Source organism: Pan troglodytes, chromosome 9, assembly GCF_028858775.2.
Source record: "Pan troglodytes isolate AG18354 chromosome 9, NHGRI_mPanTro3-v2.0_pri, whole genome shotgun sequence".
Classification (NCBI taxonomy): domain Eukaryota; kingdom Metazoa; phylum Chordata; class Mammalia; order Primates; family Hominidae; genus Pan; species Pan troglodytes.
The window spans coordinates 62,253,244-62,276,594 of record NC_072407.2 but is presented as its reverse complement, the minus strand read 5'-3'; the positions used below and the strand labels follow the sequence as shown (position 1 = coordinate 62,276,594).

The 23,351-nt window shown below is 37.5% G+C and overlaps 1 protein-coding gene across 2 annotated transcripts; it reads right to left on the bottom strand.

The window, feature by feature from the left end:
• Positions 1-6,965: 6,965 nt before the first annotated feature.
• Positions 6,966-15,197, bottom strand: OOSP2 (oocyte secreted protein 2). Of its 2 annotated transcripts, none has more exons than XM_001136364.5 (4): positions 14,931-15,197; positions 11,811-11,989; positions 10,686-10,789; positions 6,966-8,495 (listed from the first exon to the last, which is right to left on the bottom strand). In XM_001136364.5, the coding sequence occupies exons 1-4, from the start codon at positions 14,992-14,994 to the stop codon at positions 8,366-8,368; spliced, it is 477 nt and encodes a 158-aa protein (XP_001136364.1). In that variant the 5' UTR covers positions 14,995-15,197; the 3' UTR covers positions 6,966-8,365. The 2 variants fall into 2 exon arrangements, with proteins under 2 accessions (XP_001136364.1, XP_016776445.1); XM_016920956.3 differs by lacking the exon at positions 14,931-15,197 and adding an exon at positions 13,271-13,505.
• Positions 15,198-23,351: the final 8,154 nt, after the last annotated feature.

Sequence of the window (23,351 nt, the reverse complement as noted above, 5' to 3'; positions counted from 1 at the left end):
AGTCCCACCAACAGTGTAAAAGTGTTCCTATTTCTCCACATCCTCTCGAGCACCTGTTGTTTCCTGACTTTTTAATGATTGCCATTCTAACTGGTGTGAGATGGTATCTCATTGTGGTTTTGATTTGCATTTCTCTGATGGCCAGTGATGGTGAGCATTTTTTCATGTGTTTTTTGGCTGCATAAATGTCTTCTTTTGAGAAGTGTCTGTTCATGTCCTTCACCCACTTTTTGATGGGGTTTTTTTTCTTGTAAATTTGATATAACCAAAGACAAAAACCACGTGATTATCTCAATAGATGCAGAAAAGGCCTTTGACAAAATTCAACAACCTTCATGCTAAAATCTCTCAATAAATTAGGTATTGATGGGACGTATCTCAAAATAATAAGGGCTATCTATGACATACCCACAGCCAATATCTTACTGAATGGGCAAAAATTGGAAGCATTCCCTTTGAAAACTGGCACAAGACAGGGATGCCCTCTCTCACCACTCCTATTCAACATAGTGTTGGAAGTTCTGGCCAGGGCAATTAGGCAGGAGAAGGAAATAAAGGGTATTCAATTAGGAAAAGAGGAAGTCAAATTGTCCCTGTTTGCAGATGACATGATTGTATATCTAGAAAACCCTGTTGACTCAGCCCAAAATCTCCTTAAGCTGATAAGCAACTTCAGCAAAGTCTCAGGATACAAAATCAATGTACAAAAATCACAAGCATTCTTATACACCAATAACAGACAAACAGAGAGCCAAATCATGAGTGAACTCCCATTCACAATTGCTTCAAAGAGAATAAAATACCTAGGAATCCAACTTACAAGGGATGTGAAGGACCTCTTCAAGGAGAACTACAAACCACTGCTCAATGAAATAAAAGAGGATACAAACAAATGGAAGAACATTCCATGCTCATGGGTAGGAAGAATCAATATCATGAAAATGGCCATACTGCCCAAGGTAATTTATAGATTCAATGCCATCCCCATCAAGTTATCAATGACTTTCTTCACAGAATTGGAAAAAACTACTTTAAAGTTCATATGGCACCAAAAAAGAGCTTGCATCACCAAGTCAATCCTAAGCCAAAAGAACAAAGCTGGAGGCATCATGCTACCTGACTTCAAACTATACTACAAGGCTACAGTAACCAAAACAGCATGGTACTGGTACCAAAACAGAGATATAGATCAATGGAACAGAACAGAGCCCTCAGAAATAACGCTGCATATCTACAACTATCTGATCTTTGACAAACCTGAGAAAAACAAGCAGTGGGGAAAGGATTCCCTATTTAATAAATGGTGCTGGGGAAACTGGCTAGCCATATGTAGAAAGCTGAAACTGGATCTCTTCCTTACACCTTATACAAAAATTAATTCAAGATGGATTAAAGACTTAAACGTTAGACCTAAAACCATAAAAACCCTAGAAGAAAACCTAGGCATTACCATTCAGGACATAGGCATGGGCAAGGACTTCATGACTAAAACACCAAAAGCAATGGCAACAAAAGCCAAAATTGACAAATGGGATCTCAATAAACTAAAGAGCTTCTGCACAGCAAAAGAAACTACCATCAGAGTGAACAGGCAACCTACAAAATGGGAGAAAATTTTCACAACCTACTCATCTGACAAAGGGCTAATATCCAGAATCTACAATGAACTCAAACAAATTTACAAGGAAAAACATTCTTAAGATACCTAAATGCCATTGTGTTATATATATCATGGTCCTCTTTTTCACTCAGCTCTGTTAGTAATACCCAATGTTTGTTTGTTTGTTTGTTTGTTTGAGAGAAGTCTTACTCTGTCACCCAGGCTGAAGTGCAGTGGCATGATCTAGGCTCACTGCAACCTCTGCCTCCCAGGTTCAAGTGATTCTCCTGCCTCAGTCTCCCAAATACTTGGGATTCCAGGCATGCATCACCACACCCCACTAATTTTTGTATTTTTAGTAGAGACAGGGGTTTCACCATGTTGGCCAGGCTGGTCTCAAACTCCTGACCTCAAGTGATCCACCCACCTTGGCCTCCCAGAGTGCTGGGATTACAGGCCTGAGCCACTGTGAGTGTGCAGTCTGCTGTATCTAAATACTGCACTGACATCCACTATGTTTTACCTAACCACCACCCATAAATGAACACACGGGGATTGTAGCTTGATATCAGGAACCTTCTCATACCCATGTTCCTTAATTCTGTGTGAGGATTTCTTTGCAATGTATAATCAAAATCCTAATTGCTGGGCCATAGGATGTGCACATAATTAACTTGACTGAGGACTGCCAGGTAGTAAACTCTAGAATGTCTGCACCTCTATGTGCACACATACAATGCATGTAGCACTCAATATTTCCAGTTACTGCCACCCATGGCACTATTCAACTCCATTTCTTACCAGCCTAAAAGTATTTCTGGGTAAATTTAGCTAAGCTGTAACTACATTTACTAGAATTATCTTTCCTGAACAGTCTTTGGGTTGGTCATATAAGAAATTTGTGTGGGATTTGGAAGGTAGAAAGTAAGACAGTAGCCATGGTGCACCAAAATGCGTTTAGGGTGCAGGTTACACATTTTGTCTCTGGTCCTCTGGCTCACCTCCCTAGTACCGGACTATAACTGGGCCTATAATTTCTTCTGCTCTCACCAAATCTCCTTTAGCATCTCTGAGTCTTGCACCAAGTGCTTGCACAACTCCATGGCAATGGATGCCAGGTCATCCTTGTGATTAAGGTTGGAGATGAGAGGAAGATGTGGTTCCAATGTGTTCTTTTGCTTCCATGCTTCAAGGTCACTTAATTACTGTACAAAACACATAACATAAAATGTACCATCTTAACCATTTTTTCAAGTCCAGCTTGTTTTCCAGGTTGCCAGCCCTGCTGACCTACAAGCAACATCAGGCTCACAATCAGATGCAAAAGTAACAGCCTTCCCAGTTCTCAAAATTAATTACGATAAATCCCTTATCAATATCACTCAATCTGGTTCTGCTTACCTGATTGAACCCTAACTGCTACAAGGTATAAGTATTATATCATGACTCTTTTCTGGTTTTCGTTTCTCTATTAGCTTTTTGGACTTGTTTTCCTTTGAGTCATCAGTAGATTTGTTTGATTAGAACAGTATAACATACATTTCACTGAAACCAGCTTTCAGTTTTAAAATGCCTTTTCAACCTTCTCTGAAGAAGAACAGTAGATGCTAAGGAATTCTAGGGTTTTCACAGAATATAGAATCCCCTGCCCTCAGGATTACTCCTTAATTTTAGGGATGACTTTAAAATATCATTAATTTTACTTCCATTCCATTCAACATTTTAAATATATAGTTTCACATATTAAAGATTATATAACCTTTTGAAATTCTGACTATTTTGGAAGCGTCAGAGGAATACAGGATCTTTATCAAAATAATCCATCTCTTTTTTATGATGTGAGGCTTTTGCTAGCCCTACATCTTCCTAAATTTATATCCAGACTAGAAATAGGAATTGATGTATTTGTGTATCCTAATTAGTCCCAAATATTGATTGAAGATGAATCTGCAGACGTAGTAGGGGAGAGGAAGCCCTGTAGTCACTCACTTGTGGGTCCCACGTAGACCCGGAGTTACTTCTTGTGCTTTCCTCCTGGGTAAGAAGTCCACGTCTAAGACCCAGGTGCTTTTCTAGAGAGAAGCCCACACGGCTGTCATACCTTCCTGCATTTGTGTCCCCACTGTCCGTGAAGACAGATCTCATTCCCAGTGGGCCTAGGTCTGTGCAGAGACTCATACTGACTTAGCTTTTTGCAGCATACCTTCCTTCACGTTTGTTCCTGGAATGAAGACTCTAACTCCATCGCGTCACTAAAACATGATTCTAAAGAAAGAATTTCTATTCTAACCTGTCACCTTCTCCACTTCTGAAGAAAAACAGGGATATATTTTCAAGAAAAAATAAATCAGCATTTAAATATATGAAATACACTAACTCTTTGATGATTTTTAATCATACCAAGTCTAGCTTTGCCTTCTGCAAAACTGAAAACAAAGTGTCTGTTGTTTGTGTGAAATATATTGGGTTTTATAAGTATTCTTGATGAATTCATCCCTGCATAACTTACATGTAATGAAAGAGAATGAACATATACACATAGAAAGTCTCACCAGGCTACCAGCCATGAAGTCACAAACAGAGTACTTAACAATAGAGACACTGGTTATTTTATCATTTGCATCTTTGATTTCTAATAAGGACCGGTAATCATGTAAGCAACACCTCAACCAAAATGACAATGATTTTGAGACTGAAATCTTTGCATGTGATAAATAAACATTTGTTTTTTTAAGACACTGATATTTGAGGTCATGTTATTGTAGCAGAACCTAATCAGTACTGCCTGATGCAGGTAAAGAAACAAATTTATACTGCTTTATACAACTGGCAGTTTGAGACCTGAAATAATTTGAAATCTGAATTAAGTCACTCCTAGGTTTCAGTTGTTCTAATAACGGTCATTGCCCTAAACTACTATTCAAGAACAGTGTGGTGATTATAACTCCCCCAAATCACTTAAACACACACACACACACCGAGAGACAAGTTTTTGTGGGCAAATGGAGGATGGGTCAGAGATGGGAAAACAAAGGACTTGCTCAAATATTTAAATTAATTATAGAAATAGAGATGATTCAAATGTTTACCTACTTTTATACATTAGAATGAAAGAGTAAATACCGTTTAGTAGAATTCAGTCAAGAAAAATAGATCCTACAATCCTATTGCACCCCTTGCTTTCATTTTCTCAAATGCCAGTCAAGGTGGTCCTTGACTAATTATCCAGTTAATTATTACTTTGACAGTTCAGACTTATCGTGGGAAAAATGTCCTATCCTCAATCTTTCCAATTTTAGTAAATATTATTACTGTCCACACAATTGCCTAGACCAGACATCTGGTTGTCAGGCTCGATTTTCACTAATTTCTTACCTCACTTTAAATCCATTTGGAAATATTTTACAAAATACATAGAAAATGAGCCCACATATTTTTCCGTCTTCACTGCCACAAACTCAGGCTATGACAACATCATCATTTGCCTTAATTTTTATAAAACTCTTACATGCGCTCCTGGCTACTGCTCTCATCCATTTTTCACAGGGTAATAAAGAGTGATTTTATAATACAAATCAGATCCTGTCACTCCTCTGCTTACAGTGCCTGCAGTGGCTTCTTATCTCTCCAAGATAACTGTATGTTGCTGCTGGTAGCCTGATGGGTTCCCCATTATGTTTTTATGGGCATGGGCATTGTTTCTTCTTTTGGTAAATGATTGAATAAGAAATTCACTAAAGATAATATGTAAAATCCAGTATAATTCTCATGATCAGTAGATTTTTTTTAGTTTTTGTGGAGGCAAAGCTTGACTTTGTATAATTAAAAGCTACCAAAGAGTTAGCAGTAATGTATATGTTTAACTTGAATTATTTTTGTCTTAAATATATAATATTCCCTGGTTTACTTAGGAGGAAAAGAGAGAAGCTAAATTGAGCTTTGATTCAACCACATAAAATAAGCACTCTCAAATGTTTTAAACTAATATGTACAGATGTAATAGAAATAACTGAATCCATCACAATTAAAGAAGGTAGGAGAATTTGTGAAATGAAGAATGGAACTATATTTATTCTGGCTTTTTTTTTTTTGAGATGGAGTTTCGCTTGTCACCCAGACTGGAATGCAATGGCGGGATCTTGGCTCACTACAACCTCCGCCCCATGGATATAAGTGATTCTCCTGCCTTTGCCTCCTGAGTAGCTGGGATTACAGGTGCCCACCACCATGCCCAGCTAATTTTTGTATTTTTAGTAGAGTCGGGGTTTCACCATGTTAGCCAGATGGGTCTTAAACTCCTGACCTCAGGGTGATCCACCCGCCTCAGCTTCCCAAAGTGCTGGGATTACAGGCATGAGCCACCGCGCCTGGCCTGGCTTCATTCTTAAACGTTTATGTGAATTTAAGACAAATTACTTCCTCTTTCTGAGCCTAACTGGCATCACCTACAAAACGAAATGGCAGGATTTTCTCCTTTTTAAGGGCTAAATAGTATTCCTTGTGTATGTACACCACATTTTGTTTGTTGCTGGATGCTTGGGTTGACTCCATATCTTGGCCATTGCAAAGAGTGCTGCAGTGGACATGGGAGAACAGATCTCTCTTTGACATACTGATTTCATTTCCTTTAGATATATACCCAGTTATGAGATTGCTGGAGCATATGGTAGTTCTATTTTTAATTTTTTGAGGAACCTCCATAAAGTTTTCCATAGTGGTTGTACTAACTTACGTTCCCACCAGCAGTATGTAAGGATTCCTTCTTTTCTACATCCTTGCCAACACTTATCTTTTGATTTTTTATAGTAGCTATCTGACTAGAGTGAAGTACCACATGATCTTACTCATATGTGGAATAAGTAGAATAGTGGTTACCAGAAGATGAGGGGCGGGGAGGGGAGGGGAGAGGAGGAGGAGGGATGCTGAGGGATTGGTCAACAAAGCTAAAGTTAGGAGGAATAAGTTCTGGTGTTTTATTGCATAGTAGGATGATGAAAGTCAAGAATAATGTATTGCATATTTCAAAATGGCTACAAGAGAGGTTTTTGAATGTTCTCATTAAAAGAAATAATGTGTAAGGTGACAGATATGCTAAGTACTCATTACGTGATTTATATATGTATTGAAACATCACTGATAGATACTATTATGTGTAAATCATAATTTTTTAAAAAAAGAAAAAAATGAAGAGGCTTTAGAGCCACCCTTCTAAAATCCAGCCACATCACTCTTTATCTTGTACATACGTATTATCTCACACTCAATAATTTACTTTGTTTTCAGCAACCATTCACCTGCCCAATATTCTCTCAAATCGGTTTATATAAAATAATTTTACTTCTATATTCAAGAGAAACACTATTGCTCAACTTTAAGTTTTATTGAGAGTTGTATAACTGCTTGAATAGCAATTGTTTTCTAGAGAACTAAAGTTCAGCAACTTAAGATGATTCCAAGCAGTAGAGTATAGTGGCTAATGTACAAAGAGAGAGTATAGAGACAGATCTAAAGGCAGATTGCCCTATTTTAAATCTTGAACCAACACCAACAAGTTATGTGACTCAGGCAAATGATTTAACCTCTGTTTGCTTATCTGTAAAATTGGGATAATCATGATATATTTCACTCTTTAAGAAGATTAAATAATTTATCGCAATGTACTTGTACCATATTCTGACCCTTAGGAAGTCCCATAGAAGTATTACCTCTTAGCTGCATGTTAACTGGTAAAGACAGATGTTCACTATGACAGGGTCAAATTCTTTATCTGACAAGTTAACAGCTACAGACAGCATTTAATTGAAAATGGAAGAGTATCACTTTAATTAAAAATAATAATAAACAGTATCTTGGCAAAATTTGCTTCCAGGAGGATGTGGCATCCAAAACATACATTCAATAAGCTATTGAATAGCCAATGGCACAGTTCAATTCTCACCCTTGATATAAGAAATCTACCAAATCAGAAGTATTTTTTGATATATTACATATTTAGACTCCGTGTTTAAAGAAAGGAAGATAGTATAAAGTAGGTGGTAATAAATAATCATTTAATGAATGCTCTTAGGTGGCAGGATAACTCTTTGCTTAACCAACTCAACCATTCACTTATTTTGAGTGTGGAAGAACCATTCGGAGGAACAAGGGAAACCTAACATCAAATTTCAGTTACGGTAGTGGTTACTTGAGCTCTAGAAAATAAATTGAATTTAATTCTAGAATAATCTAAATAGGTTGTCACATGGCATTATTGTTAGGATTCAACTTTACTGATTAATAGGAAAGTCTACATGAATTAAAGTATCTGCACATAAAAGGATTTTGCCTTTCGTGAGAGTTAATATGTTAAATTTTACACTATGCTCAAAGTTTTGCCTCTTGCACATTTATATGTCTCTCTCTATTATTTATTCTTCCTGAAAAATATTAGAACATATTTATTGGAGGTTCTTATCAATTAGATCAAGTCATTGTCTTTGAAGACATATTTCTGAATCTTCTACACAGAACAGAAAGAACTTAAATGTATAATATGAATTACCTAATAGTTAATGTTAAATTAATCAGCCATACCCCTACTGAATACAAATATTTAGAAATACACATTCACTAATCAACTAATCAGGACCTTTACTGAAGTAGGGTTTTTAGAAACCAGAGACTTAAGGAGAGATATACACCAACTATATTTTTGCTATGAAAAAATGAAACTGTTTTCCTGCAAAATACATAACACCAGCTTCAAGTTTCCATTTCTCCTTTAGCTCAGAGCAAGTTTGGACTAGAAGATAATAATCCTAACTCTTCTGCTGTTGTCTGAAAGTCAGCAATAAAAGGACTAGGATCCAATTTTATTTCATTCTCAGTAGAAACTGGTGTAAGCCACACTGATTTCCTAAAGAAAAGGGAAACAGAAAGCAGATAGTGTTGGCACACTTGGGATCAAGTCAGTTTTACCACTGTTTAATATCATGATCATTTACAGAATAGTCATTCAGGAGTATGGCATAGAGCCAGCATACTACGCCTTCTAGATCCTCGTGGACTCTTGGTACAGGATTTGAGCAGATAGGCTTACAGAAGAACTAATTCCAGATAGTCTCCCCATGATTTCTGCATCAAACACTGAGTAGAAAGACGAATGGTCTTAGATAATTTGTGATGCTTGCATTAGAAGAGTACCAATGTACCCAGCAAAACAGACTCAGCCAAATGGATCCTAAGAACAGTAAGAAAAAGCCACCAAAAGCTTAATCTGTCCCACTGTAGTGGTGGCAAAGTTCTATATGTCAATGTGAGTACGGGAATATGAGAGAGAGAGACTACAACATTAAAATTCATGCACCCAAAACCTAAACAGACAACTTTGTTGGCCAAGTCTTCATTTTTTTTTAAGGAAAGTAGGCTTCAAGCAACATAGTAGTTACTATCAAAATAGGAATATCTATTTATCATGATTACTCTGGCAGCCTACGGAAAGGCAGTAGTTCTGAGGCATTAGATCAGAACTCTGTGTTGCTCCAAGCTTTGGGTAGTTCATAGAATTGAAAACATATGTATGTGTGTGAAAGGTAGACAGAGACAAAGAGATGGAGATGGAGAGAGACAGGGAGAAAGACAGAGAGAGAGAGAGAGACAGAGAAACCGAGAGAGAGGCAGAGCGAGAGACAGAGAGACAGACCAGAGAGACAGGCCAGAGAGACAGGCCAGAGAGACAGGGACAGACCAGAGAGACAGGGACAGAGACAGAGAGAGAGAGACAGACAGAGAGAGACAGACAAAGACAGAGAGACAGACAGACAGACGAGACAGAGGCAAAGGCAGAGTGAGAGACAGAGGGACAGACCAGAGAGACAGGCCAGAGAGACAGGGACAGACCAGAAAGACAGGGACAGACAGGGACAGAGACAGAGACAGAGATAGAGACAGAGAATCAAGGGGTGGTTTCTATTTAGAGTTCAGCTATGTTCCTGAATATCACTAAACCCCTCAGCCTTTATGAAAATAAGTTAAAGGGAAGAGTAAAAGTATTATGAAAATACTTTATGAAAATAAGTTAAAGGGAAGAGTAAAAGTATTAACAATGTGAATGGACTTAATGCCACTGAACTGTACACTTAAAATGGTATCTTAGATTATGTACATTTTACCAAAATTAAAAGATTTGTACATTTTCCCAAAATTAAAAAAGATTATGTACATTTTAACAAATTTACAACTTGTACAAATGTACAAATGTACAAGATTATGTATATTTTACCAAAATTAAAAAAAACTTCTGCCTCTCCTTGAGAAAAAGTACTATAATCACATTAAGACATTGCACATTGGCTGAGCTCTAAATTCTCATTTTGATGTCAACTATTTTCACATATTAAGCAAGGATAAAAATTTTCCCGTGGTTTTGAGATAGTTTCCAAGGTTCATCACTCAGATTTATAAAACTTAACATAAATATTTCAATGGCATGGCAAAAAAAAAAAAAGTGTATCAGCATACCTTTCCACTTAGTCTCAAAGTTCACACGAGGCTCTTGGGATTCAATATCTCAGTTCCACAAAATTGCAAGCAAAGTACATTTAATAATTAGGCTGATAAGCTCTCCCTTCATGTATTCTCCATGAGTTAGTATTAAATGAAGGATTGATTTTCTTATGTTTTTAGCCACTTACTCTTATAAGATGAAATTGAGCAATAAAATGTATCAGAAGAAATATTATAAAAGACAAAACATTGAAAGATAATATCAGTGCTTAATTCTATCACTTACTAAAGGTGACAGAGTATTTAACGACTCTGCTTTGTAGTTGAGTTATTATAAAATAACATAGTTACACTAGATTGTCTGTTAGGACCATTATAAATCTATATGTTTTTATTCTAAAATAAACATTACATTCAAAATATTAAAACATTTTAAAGTACTCATTAAAATATTTGTGTAAATACTAATTTGGGGTTTGTTTACAATTATACTTATGGGTGAATCATGTTATATTCTCTAAAATCTATGCTTCTGCAGAAGCTTCTCATAAGCAAAGGTAAAGCTAAAACATTCCAAAGGAATCAAATCTGCTGGACTTACCTAGAGGTGGAACACTCCAAATGGATTTCCTGAGGTTCATGATCTATATTCCTTGGGGTAAAGTACAGCTCGGTTTGAAAAAGGAGAGTTTCCTCAGAAACTACCTAGGAGAGCACGAAGTTTCAGTGGAAGATATTTGGAGTAACAGAGGAGGAATACACACACTTGAATAGGATGTAAAAAACATTCATGATCTCAAAAATGGCTACTGTCATTCTTAAATATAAATAAAGATATGACAACTCACTGGGACAGAAGAGGAGTGTTATCCCTAAGAGTGAATTTAAAATGCCTGGGGGCAAAACAATCTTAATTCATTGCAGCAAATTTAAACTGCCACTTACAGCCATCTTTATGATTCATTAATGAAAAGGTTTCCAACAGTTCTTTTGAGAAAGGTGATTTGTAAGTCAAATAACAGAGTGGTTTAAAGCACAAGCTTCGGAGAGTATTCATCCTGGTTTGGCATCTAAACTACCACCAACAAGCAGTGCATCCCTGGAAAAGCTGGTAAAGCACCTTCTGAAGCTCCAAGTTCCCAATTTCTAAAATAAAATACTTTATTCAAAAATGATTGTTATTATCATTGGTCACTGGCCCAAAATATTTGTGTAGTGTGAATATAAATTGCTTAAATTTGGGAATCTATGAGAAGATAATATCCCAGGATAACAACGCAATTTAGGATTTGTGCCTAGCTGAATGACAAGAGATTTCATTTCAATGAAAATCCACTATATATTTACACAAATCCTCATGGAACATGGATAGATTTCAAATGACCTAACATTGAACATGATGGAGCTTCCCAAGATTGGTGACCTTCCACATTAGAAGAATCACACAAAATTTAAAGCAGTCTGCTAATATTTAGTAAAATATAATAGTAGCCTAAGGGCAACTTAGAATCAGTTCCCTAGCCAATTTATAAATCTGTGATCTAAGGTCCTGTGCACACAGAATGACCCAATATTCAGTGAAAAATAATGATAAATTCCGTTGTCCTCTGCCCATAAATTACTACAATGAGAAGCAAACATTATTTTTTTAAAAGACAATTTTAATACTAGGCATAAAAGTCTGACAAAACATGCAGTATTTTTTACAAACAATCACTGTTCTTACCCTTGTCCTGATGCCACAATCACGAACAAGATATATAAACTCATATACATATGTATGTATCCGATTTGCAGGGCAGCCCATTCCCAGATGTAATTCATCCGCAAATATATACAGATTTCTGCTTTCTGCAATTGGGATAACTGAGACCATCAACCAGTCCAGAGAGCAACTTATTTTCACTGTGGAAAGAACCATATGAAAAGCATCAGAAGGGTGTCTATCTTAAGAAAGTGTTCAAAGAATAGTCAACTCTGCCCTCTGTGATAAATAAAAGGCATTTATTTCTCTGGCAAGGGTAACCATGGCTTAAAGGTTTTCTTACAAACACTATTAAAATTATTTTCCAAAATACCTAACTAATTATGCCCCCATGTAACTAGATTTCAGCAATTTCATGGAGGAGGTGGGAGGATCAACATGCAAGAATAAGAAAAAGCATAAATGGGCCGGGCACGGTGGCTGACGCCTGTAATCCCAGCCTTTTGGGAGGCCGAGGCGGGCGCATTACAAGGTCAGGAGATCGAGACCGTCCTGGCTAACACAGTGAAACCCCGTCTCTACTAAAAGTACAAAAAATTAGCCGGGTGTGCTGGCAAGCGCCTGTAGTCCCAGCTACTCGGGAGGCTGAGGCAGGAGAACGGCGAGAACCCAGGAGGCGGGGCTTGCAGTGAACCGAGATCGCGCCACTGCACTCCAGCCTGGGTGACAGAGCGAGACTCCAAAAAAGAAAAAAAATAAGAAAGAAAATGAAAGACCATAACCGTATAGCCCCTTAATTTTTCCTAAATATTCCATGGAGGGGGATATATTTAGGACAAAACATAAGGGGCAGAAGTGAATTGCAATGTGTTAGAATAAAAGCGATATCATCCCAGTATACTTTTTGGAAAGAGAAAGAGGAGAAAGGGTGGTTCTAGAACAGTAGAATTCTTGTCTAGAGCAGCCAGAACCAGAAACAATCTCAGCCATAAAAGGAAAAAGAGAGAGAAAGCCCTTTATTTGGGATGTTAGCTCCATGCACGTTTTGTTGTAAAACCCATCTTTATCCTCTATATTTAAATCGTCAGTAAGTCAATAATAAGCATTATTTGCAATAGATTCATTTGGAGGAACTGAGTCTTTTCAGCATTAAAAAGTACATATTTAAATTATTAATGAGCAAGTGGCCACAGAGGACTCCACCACCACTGGAGCTTGGAAGTTCCGCCTTTAGAGAGAAATCATCATCAACAAGGTAAGACAATGCACATTTCAGAAAAGGTGTAGAGGAGGCAAATGTCCTGCATTAGTGATCATAACCTTTAAATCACGTCTCTCTACGTGTTTGAAATACTGTTCTCACATCACCTAGGAAAGATGATCAGGAAGGTCCTTCCTAAAGGAAAATAAATTCCAGCAGCTAAGATTAAAGATGGATGGAAAGGAGAAGTGGACATGACACACAGAAAGCCCATACTTACGATTTCACTGCATTTTTTTCACAGTAACATTAGAAAGTCAAGTTTTTGGGGGTTTTTTTTGTTTGTTTGTTTTGAGACGGAGTCTCGCTCTGTCGCCCAGGATGGAGTGCAGTGGCGCTATCTCCGCTCACTGCAAGCTCCGCCTCCCAGGTTCATGCCATTCTCCTGCCTCAGCCTCCCGAGCAGCTAGGACTACAGGCTACAGGCACCCGCCATCACGCCTGGCTGACCTCGTGATCCGCCCACCTTGGGCTCCCAAAGTGCTGGGATTACAGGCGTGAGCCACCGTGTACCCAGCCTGTTTTTGAGACGGAGTTTTGCTTTTTTTTTTTTGAGACAGAGTCTCGCTCTGTCACCCAGGCTGGAGTGCAGTGGTGTGATCTCAGCTCACTGCAAGCTCCGCCTCCCGGGTTCAAGTGATTCTCCTGCCTGAGCCTCCCGTGTAGCTGGGATTACAGGCGCCCACCACTACACAAGGCTACTTTTTGTATTTTTAGTAGAGACGAGGTTTCACCATGTTGGCCAAGCTGGTCTCGAACTCCTCCTGACCTCTGGTGATCCACCCGTCTCGGCTTCCCAAAGTGCTGGGATTACAGGTATCAGCCACCGTGCCCAGCCAGAAACTCAGTTTTAGTCTGACGTTCTATCAAATAGCTGAGAAAAGCCTGAGAAACACACATAGATACTTTCACTGCAGCAGAATCTTCCTTTGCTCAGGCTTCCTGAAAGACAGTTAGGGCCTAAACACCCTACCCACCCTAAATAGCCAGAATTCACAGTGGCTCTTTCTCTCCATGTGCTGTTCATTTCAATAATTAACTGTTAACTGTTACCTGGTGAGCTTCACTGATCTAGGCATTCTTAAAATTCATCTTAGGTAAAATGGAAAAATATCAGGAGCTATATGTGGTCTTTGCTTCCAAAGGTATTACAGGCCAAATGGGTAAGAAATTGACGTATCAGTTTCAAAGAAAAACCCCATTTCAAATTACCAAAAAAAGTCTACAAAAAGAAACCATAAAGAACATAAAAAGTAATATTGAAATGCTACTTTACAGATTACATTTAGTCAGGCCTTGGAGCTGGCAAGCATTTGGATTCCAGGCAAAACAGAAAAGATACATTGGAATCAACTTGTAGACAGCAACGCGCTGACTTAGCTTTCTCCTATTAACTTTGCAGAACCGTTGATGAGTTTAACATGGGTGAAGTTCAGAGCAGTCTTTTTAAGGGAACAAAACAGCAATAATATCAGCATTAAGCAAAAATATGAGTCTGGAAGCAGGAAGATCAGCTAAGATGCAACTGAATATCTTACAATGTGATACAATCAAGCACCAGTAATTGGCAGGGGTTTGAAATGTTAGACTGAAAGAGAGCCAAGGACTATTCCTGAAGAACCTCTGAAAATGAGTCTCAAGTTAGAGAGAAGACCAAAACAGAGAGAGAGAGAAATAAAAGCCTGAGAACTGGGACATTTAGGCAGAAAGAGAAAATGTATCCTCCGTATATTGACACAAGTCTACTTGGCCTGAAAGCGCTTCTTCTTCTAGCCAGTTAGAATAAGATCAGATTTCTTCAGGGAGTAAAACACCTGCATGGAAAGCGATCATTATGATTAACTCCTTCAAGGAAGCATTCTCTAAAACTTGTTATTTACCATGGAGGTTCTCAGCACCAGTCCAAATCAAGACAGCGAGGAGCATCAAGACTTCTAACGCCATGGAGACCTTCGTCTGGGCAGACCTCCAGCACAGGACAACTCAGGAAACAAGGAGTGGCGACTGGTTTAAGTGATTTTTATATGGCATCCCATGCTCAGCTGCGTTCGTTTTCCTCCTTATTTGGGTAGTTCACAGGATGCTCTTATCACAGTGTCAACTACCTAAAGGCTGAGACTCTCTTGATTATCCAAACACTGAAGCTCAAAGAGACATATCAAGAAAAAAGTGTTATTTGATAACAGTCTGTACAAGTCCTGTTACAAACATCAGGAGGATGGCATGGCACACAATGCTTCCAGTAAATACTAAATTACAGGAAACTGTTCTTACTAGCTAATGTTCAGGTGTTTTAAGTTTCCATCTAATATGAGAACAGCCTAGATCTTTCATACTTGAAATCAAAAGACTATTATTTCTTCATTTCTATGGGTTTGGCTGGAAGAAGCAAAGCAGACATGATAAACTGACTTGACCAGGAACATAAATCTCTAGGAGGGGACAGGCACCCAAAGGAAAGTAAAGTCTATTGGTATTAGGAAAGTTGACAATTCCAGCTCTGTTGATTCTTTCTAAATTAAGGTGTTGGTAACTTTAGTCATTTCAAACCTGAGACAAGAGAATATTTTATATGCATATATATACACATAACTTTGTATGTATATAACTTTATATGTATAATTTTTTCAATACCGAAGTAGAATAAAAGTTCCAGCCAAAGATTTTTATTGTATTTTTTAAAAATGTTAGTCACAGCCTGAATGTGACTGCGTGGTTTTAACGGTAATTGAAACTCAAAGGCTAACAGTAAATAAAATTCAAAGAGGCTGAATTAAATGCCTATTATTGCTTTTAGTCATATCTGAATTATATTTTCAATGTTACAATCTGCTGTCAAATGACTACATGCACAGAGCTTCCCTATGCATTTAAGAAGGACTTCTATTTCTGACATTACATTCTCTTGTGGACAGTGAGATCCCCAAAGCTGTGACCCACACAGGGCTCTGCATCAGGAAAGCCTGGAGAATCCAGTCGCCCAATCACCAATGGGGAAAGAGTATTAGAGAAAGAGAAGGGCAAGTCTACATGTTATTTTTTCATCTTTCATTTCTTTAAACATTTTTCTGATGTTAAGAACATTTTCAGGATCTAAAATTTATTAACTTCATATGCAGCTTTCAAATCTTGCCTATGTAAACATCTAATATTATTCCAAAAGGAGTCATTGGCCAGTTTCTTGTATTTCAGTTTGAGAAAGTTAAACAAGCTAAGGCTGCTGTTCATACGCTGTAAAAAGGAGATATATTCTCTCTAAACTTATTGTGAATAAGACATAGCAAATGTAAACTGTCTTGCTCAAGTCAATAGCGTACAAAAAATATCTAATATATGACTATTTCCTGTATCTTGAAGCACAGTTAGTAACAGGACTTTATGCAATGTTTCAAGGATTACTCAAAGCCGCAGAATGAACAAAGTTCATTTTCCAAAAATTCCAATTTTAATACAGAATTTTACTGTGAAACAGTAATGGAATTTAAATATAACTTTAATGTAAAATGGAGATAAAGCAGAGATAAAACAAATATTTTAAAACAATTTATAACTTAGGGAAATGTTGCAACTATAGTACAAAAAAACTTTCTTTTTCCTGGACCTTTTGAGAGCAGGTTGCTGGTAAGATGTTCCCTTGACTGTAAATATTTTGAAGTATATATCCAACAAATAAGGCCATTCTTCTACTAGAGTGCTTCTCAATAATTGGAACTTAGATGATGGAGGGGTCCATGGGATCAGATCTATTTTCACAATAACACATTTTCTTTTTCATAATGTCGACATTTGCACAGGTGTGCAAAAACAGTGGTGGGAAATGCTCCTGCCTCTTGAGCACCAATCAAGGTAGTAGCATAAGAATGTGTTAGTTCGTTAGTCACCATTGTATTCTTCACCCCTGTGCACTCACAGTAAAGGGAAAAAGCCAGTTTCACTTAAGTCTTGAAGCAGTAAAAAGTATCTGTTTTATTAAATACCAACCGTTGAATGCATGCCTTTTTACTATTCAGAGTGATAAAATAGAAAGTATGCATAATACACTTTTGCTGCGTATCAAAGTATGAAGAGTGTCTCAAGGAAAATCTGTGCAGTTATTGGAGCTGTGAGCTGAACTAGCCACTTGTTACATAGAACACCATCTTTACTTAAAGAATGACTATCAGACAAACAATGATTATTCGCCCGTGGGTATTCGACATTTTTTGAAATTGAATGATGTAAACTTGTCACTTCAAAGAAAACAACTAACAACAATTAAACTCAGTGATAAAATTCAAGCTTAAAGGAAAAATTAGCATTTTGAAAAAGTTGTATTCTCTACTATGAGCTTGGAAGCTCACTGGTGATATCTTAACTATGATTTCTTGTATTGCATAATAAAATATCATCACTTAAAACATCTGCATAACTCTGAACTAAAATTTTCCCAATTATCTGCACATGATGTTACAGAAACATTCATGGGCAAAGTACAAGAGGGACCAGTGGATTTTAATGGGAATAAGTATGAAGAGTTTATTGATATATTTTCAGATCCCATGTTGCAACAAACCTCGAAGATACTGCCCCTTAGTAAGTTTTGGTGCAGTATCAAAAAAAAAAAAAAAAAAAAAGCCACAATTATCTGAAAAGGCTTTTAAAATACTCTCCTTTTTTCCAACCACGTATCTGTGTGAGGCAGGGTTTTCTTTATGTACATTAACCAAAGTGACATATTACAAAGACCGAACGCAGAAGCAGATATGATAATCCAATTTTCTTCTAGTTAGCCAGACAAGAGACTTGCAAAAATGGGAATATAAAATGATGTCACTCTTTTTTTGGAAAACAGTAATTTTTCACTAAATGTTCACTATTTTATGTTAACACCTGTTGGGTTTATTAGCTATTTTAATTATTCAATAAATATTTTTAACTCAGTTTTAATTTCTAATGTGGTAATGTGGATGGATAAAGCCCATATAAATAAAAGCTCTTTGTAATTCAATATTTTTAACAGTCTAAAGGAGTCCTGACATCAAAAATTCTGAGCAGCATATATACCCCAAAGTAACGAAATCAGTATATTGAAGAGATATCTACACTCCTGTTTGTTGCAGAACTGTTAACAATAGCTAAGATTTGGAAACAACCTAAGTGTCCATCAACAGATGAATGGATAAAGAAAATGTGGTACATATAAACTATGAAGTGCTATTCAGCCATAAAAAGTATGAGATCCCGTCTTTTGCAACAACGGGGATGGAGCTAGAGGCCATTATGCTAAGTAAAATAAGCCAGGCATAGAAAGACAAACATCACATGGTCTCACTTATTTGTGGGATCTAAAAATCAAAACAATTGAACTCATGGACATAGAGAGTAGAAGGATGGTTACCAGAGGCTGGGAAAAGTAGTACGGGGGAGATAGGGATGGTTAACGGGTACAAAAAAAATAGAATAAGACTATTTGATAGCACAAAAGGGTGACTACAGTCAGTAATAACGTAATTGTACATTTTAAAATAATGAAGAGTGTAATCAGATTCTTCATAATGCAAAGGATACATGCTTGAGGAGATGGATATCCCATTCTCCATGGTGCAACTATTATGCACTGCATGGCTGTATCAAAATATCTCAGGGACCCCATAAATATATACACCTACTATATACCTGCAAAAATTAAAAAGTTTTTAAAGTCTAAGCAGCCAGCATTATTGCATTGTGGCTGCAAAGTTGTTTAACGGCTACAGAGTTACAGTTTTACAAGATGAAGAGTTCTGTTACATGACAATGTAAATGTACTAAACACTACAGAATTGTACACTTAAAATGGTTAAGATGGTAAATTTTATGTTATATAGATCTTATTAAAAATAAAATTAAAACTATTACATTACATATCTAAATGTGAAAAGCAAGACTGTAATTTTTTAAGAGAAATACGTAGGACAGAATATCTTTGTGACATTCTGATAGAGAAGGCAAAAGGTGGAGGTTTGGAGTGGGAAACCTCCACTCCACAAACCTCCAAATAGGAGCATTCATGTTATACATACTTTGGTTAAACAGTGTTTTGAACAGCCACGTGAATATGTTGTAGAGGAAAATGAATAACTGAGTCTGCATTTCAGGGGTGAAGTCCAGGATAGAGATGTAACTTGAAGCCATCAGCACAGGGATGTTAGTTAAAACAATGAGATTGAATGAACTCTCGAAGGGAGTGGATATGTAGAGATGGGGTGAGCAGTTCAATGTCCAATCCCTAGGAACCCCAATAAGCTAGAAAAGAAGAGAAATATCAACCACAGAGGATCTACTAAAGACAAACAGTGATCACTGAGAAAGGATGCTATGGCAGAAGCAAGATTTTTTAAAAATTTGGCCGGAAGAATTAATATATCAATAATACACCCAGAGATACATCATACTGAGAATAATTATTTCTATTAAAACTAAGCACAAAACAAGGCCTCTAACTTTGCTATTGCAGAAAAAAAAAAACTTATTGCACTCCGACAAGAGACAAAAAGTTTATATATTTGAAATAGTTACTTTTTGTTTGAGACAGGATCTCACTCTGTCACTCAGGCTGGAGTGCAGTGGCATGATCATGGCTCACTGCAGTCTCGACCTCCTGGGCTCAGATGATCCTCCTACCTCAGCCTCCTGAGTAGCTGGGACTACAGGCACCCACCACCATGTCTGGCTAATTTTTGTAGAGATGAGGTTTTGCCATGTTGCCCAGGCTGGTCTCAAACTCCTGGGCTCAAGCAATCCACCTGCCTTGGCCTCCCAAAGTGCTAGGATTACAGGTGTGAGCCACTGTGCCTGGCCTGAAATAGTTAATATCAATATTAGTTTCAGCTGATATAATCAACTTATTAAAAAAAGAGAATCAACTAACAAATTATTAAACTGATTAAAAATTCAACAAGCATGATGGATATTACTACTCAAAAAAAAACTTAAAGCAGTCATATGTGCTAATTTGGATTCATTGATCCAATTCAAAAAAAAAAAAAACGAGAATAAAAGAATCCCATTAGTAATTGTTCCCGAGTTTTCATGAAACCCTGTAGAGGGCCTCATATTGGCAGTTGGTTGGCCCCATTCATTGTGTTCTACAATTTTTAGGGATACCTGATCACTAAGTTCTAAAGATAACAGTCTGTGTGCTTTGTTTCAATATATTGGTTGCACTGTCTGTTTGTGTAAGATTTGGGGCAACTCAAACTATACCACCACTGTGACCTTATCCCAATGTAAAACAACCTTTCTATGATACATATGCAGAATAAAGCAAGTGCATAAGGAAATTTTAAAGTTGTTATACACACTTTGTTCAGAGTATTCTTGGCAGAGACCACACGTGTAATTATTTGTATTACCCAAAGCATATCTTAGCATAATGAACTCATATGTGTAAATAATTGATTAGCTTTATCAAAATTAAACAATAAATATTACAGCAGTTTTCTCTGTAGCTATCTAGGTTACACTGTATATGCTAGAAGTAAAGGGATGGGAAGACTGCATTACTTAAATTCCTTTGTTAGGATTATTCGGGTGCCAGCAGTTGTAGAGGCCATCTCTGATCATACCTATCTGACACCTACCTGTGCCCCACTTTGTCCCATTCTCTGACCAGGGCACCCACAGAACTGACTTTCAGTTTGCCTTTATTCTACATTTTGTCACAACTACTAAGGAGGACAAAACCTGCTAACTCCCCTAACCACATTAAGTTTGAGTCCAGCCTTTTTTGGAGTGATTAGCAAAAATCCCATCTGAATACTGATGAAGAACGCAAGATAGAAAGAAAACCACAAAAACTGCTAAACTTAAAAGATGCTAAATGTTTAAGCTTGCACAAACATTAAGTGTTGACTCCCAAAGAAATCTTTCCCATCTAAGTAGCACCACAAGTCACCCACTTATAGCCCCCAATCACAGGAGACATGCTCGATTCCACTGTGTTTCTCACACTCTGTGTCCATACCATTTGTATGTTTTAATATCCTGCAAAATATATCCTCAATTGTACCACTTCTCTTGACCCTTGGCTCTAACCTTTCAAGTCAAAAACAATTTTCACCAACTTTCTGGTCAGCCTGTTACTGCTATGTCTCCAGGAAATTAACAAGATTCTTTAACCCAGAGACATTGTTTCTTCAATTTCACAGTTGCACAAATCCTTGTCAAAAATAAAACAGATTGTTATCCATCTTATCTCCCTTTGATACACTGTATATCCCTGAAATCATTATTATTGGAATTAGTGAATACTTATATTAAAAGTTAATTTTAAAAACTTAAGATTTTTCAAAGTATCAGACATTAAATGTCAAAAATTAAGATCTAAAACCAAAAGTATCTGGATCAAAACCTCATTCTGACATGTAGAGATTTTGGTCAATTGAATTCACCATTGAGACTTTTTAGGTTGAGTTAATGAGTACCTGCTTCATTACTGTAGTGATTGTTAAATAAATGCATGTATCCTATTGCAATGAGGGCAACAGATGGCTATTTTTTAATTTTAGGTTCAGGGGTACATGTGCAGGTTTGTTATATAGGTAAACTGCGTGTCACGGGGCTTGGTGTACAGATTAGTCACCCAGGTAATAAGCATAGTAACTGATGGGTAGTGTTCTATCCTCTCCCTCCTCCTACCCTCCATCCCTCAAGTAGTCCCTGGTGTGTGTTGTTCCCTGATTTGTCTCCACGTGTACTCAAGGTCTGGCTCCTACTTATAGATGAGAATATGCGGTATTAGGTTTTCTGTTCCTGCATTATTTCACTTAAACGATTATGGCCTCCAGCTCCATCCATGTTGTTGCAAAGGACATGCCTCATTTTTATGGCTGTGTAGAATTCCATGGTGTATATGCACCATATTATCTGTACCCAGTCTACCATTGATGAGCATTTAGATTGATTCCATGGCTTTGCTATTGTGAATAGTGCTGGGACAAACATGTGTCTTTATGGTAGAATGATTTATATTCCTTTGGGTATATAACCAATAATGGGATTTCTGGGTCGAATGATAGCCCTAAGTTCTTGGAGGAATTGCCACCCTGCTTTCCACAATGCTGAGCTAATTTACATTCCCACCAGCAGTAGGTAATTGTTCCCTTTTCTCTGCAACCTGGCAAGCATCTGTAATTTTTTTAACTTTTTTATAAGAGCCCAAAAATATTTTTTAATTGGGATTTATATTTCCAGGAGTAGTCAAAAATCTACTAGGGTTTATCGAAATGAAAGATTAGGCCAAGTGTCCTCACCCCTGTAATCCCAGTACTTTGGGAGGCCGAGGTGGGTGGATCACCTGAGGTCAGGAGTTCAAGACCAGCCTGGCCAACATGGTGAAACCCCATCTCTACAAACATACAAAAATTAGCCAGGCATGATGGGTGCCTGTAATCCCAGCTACTCAGGAGGCTGAGGTGGGAGAATCATTTGAACCCGGGAGGCAGAGGTTGCAGTGAGCCAAGATCGTGCCCATTGAATCCCAGCCTGGGTGACAGAGTGAGACTCCATCTCAAAAATCAAATAAAAAAGAAAGGTCAGGCCAAGTCATGCTGCATCTTTAATTTTACTCAAGGTGGAAAGAAATAAAAATAGTAAAAGAATCACATATATTCAGATGACAAAATTTTACTGTCATTTTCATTTCAAAAACAAAAGTATTCAGTCCCTTCAACCAATCCCAGCTCTTTTCCAGCTTCAGCTGTCTTGGGAAGGATTGAAGGTCAGGAAACTGACATAGTTAGGTACCTGTTAGTCAACCAAGCCCAGCAGCTCAGCTAAGTTATTTAGCAGTTCTAGACAACTCAAATTTAGATGTCTTTGTATTCTCTTGGAACAAAAATCCCCATTTCTAGAGGGGAAAGAGAGGTACTTTCAGATTTAGCAAAAATAAATTGTGTCTAAAGAGGTGGAGAGAGACCTTTTTCACATTTTCTTGTGTCCATGAGTTTTTCTCCCTCCCAGGAGCAAGAAGTCTAGCCATAAGAATGTTCTGCCCCAACTATGTTTTCCCTGTGGAAGAAGACTGACCTTGCTTTGAGTAAAGATCATTTGTGTGCATGCATCCCTGCTCATGTATGTGGTACTTTCTGGTTCAGGCTCCCTGGAATGAATTTGGCACCTGTACTCTTTTACAGTATACTCAAAGGCACAAGACTTCACTTCCAGAGATATACTAAGCAATTTAAATTAAGAGAAGAATTAGATATCTTTCCACCTGGGATGCAAGCTGTGATCAGCATGATCTGAGTTTTGAGCACTTTTGTGTTGGAATAAGCAGCTAT

Excerpts from the sequence above, each read along its gene's own strand:
- OOSP2 (XM_001136364.5), bottom strand. The coding sequence starts at position 14,994 with ATGGCGTTAGAAGTCTTGATGCTCCTCGCTGTCTTGATTTGGACTGGT. Across the intron at positions 10,790-11,810 it reads ATTGTGGCATCAGGACAAGG|GTAGTTTCTGAGGAAACTCT; the intron begins GTAAGAACAGTG and ends GTGCTCTCCTAG. Across the intron at positions 8,496-10,685 it reads TTGGAGTGTTCCACCTCTAG|GAAATCAGTGTGGCTTACAC; the intron begins GTAAGTCCAGCA and ends CCTTTTCTTTAG.